The 5,239-nt window shown below is 55.4% G+C and overlaps 3 protein-coding genes across 5 annotated transcripts in view; 1 reads left to right on the forward strand and 2 right to left on the reverse strand.

The window, feature by feature from the left end:
* Nucleotides 1-414, reverse strand: part of TCEB3 (transcription elongation factor B subunit 3) — a 14,125-nt gene extending 13,711 nt beyond the window's left edge. For both annotated transcript variants that reach the window (XM_017836534.1, XM_017836533.1), the window contains exon 1: nt 325-414. In XM_017836534.1, the coding sequence (XP_017692023.1) occupies nt 325-396 (72 nt within the window). In that variant the 5' untranslated portion in view covers nt 397-414. The remainder of the gene's footprint in view (nt 1-324) is intronic.
* Nucleotides 415-590: 176 nt separating this feature from the next.
* PPT1 (palmitoyl-protein thioesterase 1) overlaps nt 591-5,239 on the forward strand; it is an 11,945-nt gene continuing 7,296 nt past the window's right edge. The window contains exons 1-2 of one of the 2 annotated variants that reach the window (XM_017836552.1): nt 591-754; nt 2,018-2,109. The gene's annotated coding sequence lies outside the window, so the exon portion shown is untranslated. Of the gene's footprint in view, nt 755-2,017; nt 2,110-4,332; nt 4,441-5,239 lie in introns of those variants that run through there. The other variant, XM_017836553.1, reaches the window with a different exon arrangement.
* RPL11 (ribosomal protein L11) lies at nt 2,111-4,797 on the reverse strand. The gene is made up of 6 exons (XM_017836555.1): nt 4,694-4,797; nt 4,268-4,418; nt 3,785-3,891; nt 3,281-3,412; nt 2,805-2,915; nt 2,111-2,186 (listed from the first exon to the last, which is right to left on the reverse strand). Exons 1-6 carry the CDS (start codon nt 4,697-4,699, stop codon nt 2,157-2,159), a joined length of 537 nt encoding a protein of 178 aa, XP_017692044.1. The 5' UTR covers nt 4,700-4,797; the 3' UTR covers nt 2,111-2,156.

The following is a 5,239-nucleotide window of genomic DNA, read 5'->3' on the forward strand; positions in this document are numbered from 1 at the left end:
CGGATCCCTGCCCAGCCGCACCCCGCCTGTGCCACAGGGGGACCCCAAAAAGGGACCCCTGCCCGCCGCTGCCACGGGGGCACCCCGAAAAGGACCGCAGCCCGCTGCAACGAGCCCGGCCCGGGCTGGTGACAGAGCAGGGGATCCCATCGCGGACAGCCCCCGGACCGCCCGCCCGCCTCGCCCCACGGACCGCAGCTGGGCACGGCACTCCGCGGAGGGGGACCCGCGGCGGTGGGCAGGCCCCGTGCCGCTCCCCGCGCCCTCCCGCGCCCCGTCCCCGCCGTCGGGCCCCCCCCGGCGGGCCGGAGGAGCCGCCGTCACCTTCTTGGGCTCGGCGCTGCCCGCCAGCCGCGCCTGCAGCCGGCCCACGACTTCCAGCACCGACTCCGCCATGTTTAGTGCTGGCCGGGCCGGGCGGCGGAAGCGGCTTCAGCGCCCGCCGGGCACACGGCGCGGCCCCGCCGCCGCCGCCATCTTGGCTGCGGGCAGGAAGCGGAAGCGGCGCAGCGCGGCCTCGGCCATGAAGGGTGAGGGCAGAGTTCGGCGCCGCCATGTTGGGACCTGGCGGCGGCGCGCGCGGCGCCATCTTGAGTGCGGGCAGGGCGGAGCTGAGGGGGGCGCGGTCGCCATGCCCGGCCCTGAGGGAGCTGAGGGGGCTGCCGGGATCGGGACGGGCTTCCACGGAATTACAGAGTGATTGGGGTTGGAAGGGACCCCTGGAGATCATCCAGTGACACAGGAACGCGTCCAGGTGGGTTTGGAGTGTCTCCAGAGAGGGAGATTCCACGCTTTCCCTGGGCAGCTGTTCCAGGGCTCTGCCACCCTCCGTAGATAGTTCTGCCTCATGTTGAGGTGGAACTTGTGTTTTAGTTTATGTCCATTGCTCCGTGCTCTGTCACTTGAAAAGAGTCTGGCACCATCCTCTGACTCTCCTTGGAGATACTTGTATGGATTGATGAGATAGTTGTAGGGGTTGATGGGTATTTGTATGGATTGATGGATCCATACAAATGGATGGATCCTCTCAGCCTTCCCTTCTCCAGACTGACCAAGGCCAGCTCCCCCAGTCTCTCTTTGTCACAGAGATGCTCCAGTCCTTTAATCATCTTTGTGGCCTCCACTGGACCCTCTCCAGCAGCTCCTTGTCTTTCCCAAGCGCCCTCAACCACTTCTCATGTGGTTCACTGCCTTCCCTTGTTGCTGTGGCAATGCCCTTGGCTGGGGATATCCAGGATAACTCCTGCTTCCCTTTGGGATTGTTGGCAGTGAGGATGTTCTTGCAGTGCTGTATCTCAGGTCTGAGTCTGGACCTGAGTCCTGCCCTTTCCATGTCCCCCACTGAGCCCAGACCACCCCAAAAGCCTGCTGTAAATGTAGAAGTGATATGAGCAGTAAGGTGTCTGGAGGCAGGCGGGGGTGAAGAGGATGTTGCAAGGGAAAAGTTGAGGGTCTCTGTGCTTCAACCTGCAAATCCCAGTGCTTCCACCCTGGACTAACCAGTCTGAGAACAAGGTAAGAGCAGCCCCAGCATTTGGTGAGTCACAGGGAGCCAGGGCTCACCTGGCAGGATCCGCAGAGATTTGTGTGGGGCACAGGAACTGCTGAATAATGGAAATAATGTCATGGGGAAAGACTTTGGTGCTTTCTAAAATGGGGCTGCAGCAAAGTAATGTCTAGAGCTGCAGTGTCCAAGTAGTTTTGCAGGTTGGCTTGGAGTTTGCTGTGACTCACACCCTGATTGAACCCAGGGCTGGAGGCACCAGCAGGTGAAGGAGAAGGACTCTGTCTGGTTAGATATTTAAGAAAATAATCCTGACATAACTTTCTGAAGACACAGTGTCACCCAGTGTAAGTCCTGCTTCTCCTTGGGACTGGTGGCAGTAAGGATGCTCTTGCATTGCTGTATCTCAGGGAGATGCAGGTCTGAGGGATCTGGAGAGAAAAACTGGAAAAAATATTTTTTACTTCCTGTGAAAGTTCAATATTTAACTTGTGTTTTCACTTCCAAATCCAGCTGAAAAGCTCCTGTCTTTCGAGTGCGAGTGTCCCTTGCTCCCAGCAGCTTCCCAGGTCTGGAAGAGCCCCCCCACAAAATTCACAACGCAGGTAAGGGGTTAGAAAATTTTATTTACTTTTTTGGTAACAGGAACTGCTCATTTACCAGGAAGGATGATGCCATCATACTGTGAGGAAAGAAAAAGAAAGAACCAAGTGAGGCAGGAGGAGGGGAATGGGATTCAGCAGGAGCAGGCTGGAGCCCTCCCTGTGCAGGGTATGACCCGTGTAGGTCCAGGCAGAGTAAAGAGCCTCCAGACAGACCATCCACCCTTTGCACCTCTGAAAAACTATCAGCAGTCCCCACTCCTGAGACTTCCAACCCAGCTTTCAGCAGCTCCCCTTCGTGATCCAATTATTTGTTATATGGCCCCAAGGATTTATTTGGACTGCTCCATCCTCCGAGCCTGGCAGCTGAGCTGGGAGCAGGGTCAGAGCAACAAATCCTAACCCTGCCCCATCACTTGTGATCCACCTACATGTAACACCTCCAAAAACCTTTTCCACTGCTTCCAGCTCTCCTGCAAGAGCTGCTCTTTCAGTTCACCACACACACAAATAAAAAAGCACAAACAGCACCTCGTGCTCAAATGCAGCTTCTACTGCTCTGGGGCAGTAAAAATCTCTGATTTAAGCACTGATCAAGATCTTCCCCTGCCCAGCAACTTCCTGCAGCCCTTCCACAAAGCATTTTGCTGATTCTTGCTCAGGAATCCTTGGGATAGAAAAATAAAGAGGGCCTTTACCTTTTGCTGAAACCAGCGCATGGCTTCCTCCTTCCCAATTCTGTGCTTGGCCCCGATGTTGCCAGTCCTGCGTTTCTTGTCAGCAATGCTGAAGCCTGGCCTGCCCAGCACCTGCAGGAGGAGGCCAACAGCACTGCTTCACCCCCTGTATTTATTGATTTTCTTAAATTAAACCTTTCTCTACTAGGAGAGGAGCCTGGAAGTTCCACATCAGTGGTGCCTCGTCGCACTGCTGCTGCTTCCCTCCCCAAACCCAGCCCAGCTATCTCTGTGTCATCCCAAAGCAACAGTATTTGCTTTTGAAGAGGCTTTTGTGAGACTTTCCATAAATCAGGGATTTTACGGCAGGCCTGGGAACCTCAGATTAGAACCAAGGTTACCTTCCAGCACTTGGCAGCAAGTTCCATGGGAAGGCAGCTATCCTTCCAGAGCTTTCCCACGAGCCCAGCTGCTGCAGGGAAGCAGGGAATACTCACCACGTAGAAGTCCAGGCCGTAGATACCAATACTGGGATCGTATTTAATGCCCAGATCGATGTGTTCCTGGATTCCAAAGCCAAAGTTCCCGGTGTCTGAGAAGTTGTTTTTCCTCAACTCGTATTCTCTCACCTGAAACGTTGGTTGTTGGTCACTATTTTGTTACTGACTGAGAATAACAAATCCCGAGAGTAACAAGTAACATGTTCTGCCAGCTGCTACCAGACCCCCAACCCGCTCACATGCCACTAAATCTTCATCCCTGAGATTTTCCTCCCCCAGGCTGCTCATAAATCCCAGTAGCAAAGACAAATTCCCTCCCAAAATGAGCTCATAAATAAGGATGAAACAGCACCCAAAGAAACTGAACATTCCCTGTATCAGACTGTATCCATGACTGACTTGCATCCAGATCAGGTGCAGCATTTTGGAACACACATCTCTTCACTAGGAACGGGGAGGTTTTGTTCTTCCACAAACCAAAGATCCAGCCCAAATTCTCACCTTCAACCCCTTCTCCAGGATCTCCTCTGCCTTGGCCCCACGCACCGTGCAGTGAACAGCGATCTTCTCGTTCCTCCTGATCCCAAAGGACCTCACCGTGTACCGGGCTGTGGGCAGCAACAACCGCACTCAGGGAACAGCCAGAGAATTCCCACCTGGGGGATTAAGAGCTCCATACCACCAAAAAAATTAAAGGGAATTAGAAAGAGCCAAGGCGGCCTCTCTTTGGGGATGTTGGCAGAGCAGCAGCAGAGTCTGGAGGCAGAACGGACCTGACGCAACCACCCGCCAGCCCCTGATTATTTAAAACCCTCAGTTGTCCAGCAGGACCCACATCAGAGCGGCCCTTCCCACACCGGAGCCCCTTCCTGGGACCTGCGCTGCCCCTGCACCCTCCGCACGCCCAAGAGAGGGAAGAAACCAAGAGAAACAACCAGGAAGAGCCAGGAAAACCACCAGGAACAAACTGTTGTTGCCCCTCACCTTTGGAGAACACGGGGGTCTGGCCCGTGAGCTGCTCCAGCACTTTGGCGGCGCGGGTCAGCCGGTCCCCGCTCTCCCCGACGCAGATGTTGAGGCAGAGTTTGCGGATCCGCAGCTCCCGCATCGGGTTCTCCTTCTCACCCTGGTCTTGCTGCGGAGAAACCACACCGGCGGTAACCGGGGGTGCCCGGGGGAAGGGCTCCCGCAAGCGGACACCGCGCTCCCGCCGCCCCTTCCCCAGCAGCGGGCGGGCCGCGGCCTGTCACCGCAACCGCTCCCCACGGGCGCCGCACCGAGCGCTGCCCGCCCATCCCGCCCCCGCAGTTGTCCCGCCGGCCCGTCCCGCTCCTGCCGTGGCCGGGCGAGCCCCGGCGCGGGCGATGGCGGCGGATGGAGCCGGGCCGGGCCCGCGGCGCCGCCACTCACCGCCATGATGGAGGCGGGGAAAGGGCGGGCCCGCCGCCGCCGCGGGGAGTTATGGGAGGGCGCGGCCGCGGCGGCGCCCCCTGGCGGACGGAGGGCGGCGCGGGCGGTTGCCATGGCAACCGCGGGACTGCCGTGGCTCCGCCCCCGATATTGATTATTGCTAATGATTGGAAACGAGTTAAAGTACAGTAATAATGGATGATGGTGATGATAACAACAACAACAACAATAATAACAATATCACTAACAATAATAACAACGACAATAACAATAATAATAATTATAATAATAATTACGACTATAACAATTATTATAATTATTATTATTATAACGATAATAGTAATAATAATAATATTAACAACAACGAAAGGAAAGGGAACACAATTTCTGGGGTGTCCTGTGCAGGGCCAGGAATTGGACTTGATCCTGACAACAACAACAGCAATAATAATAATACAAGGGAAAGAAAGAAAAAAAAACAAAACCAGAAGAACAATTGATGCACAATTCTTGGGGTGTCCTGTGCAGGGCCAGGAGTTGGACTCA

The sequence above is a fragment of the Lepidothrix coronata genome, unplaced genomic scaffold (assembly GCF_001604755.1).
Source record: "Lepidothrix coronata isolate B3197 unplaced genomic scaffold, Lepidothrix_coronata-1.0 Scaffold279, whole genome shotgun sequence".
NCBI lineage: Eukaryota > Metazoa > Chordata > Aves > Passeriformes > Pipridae > Lepidothrix > Lepidothrix coronata.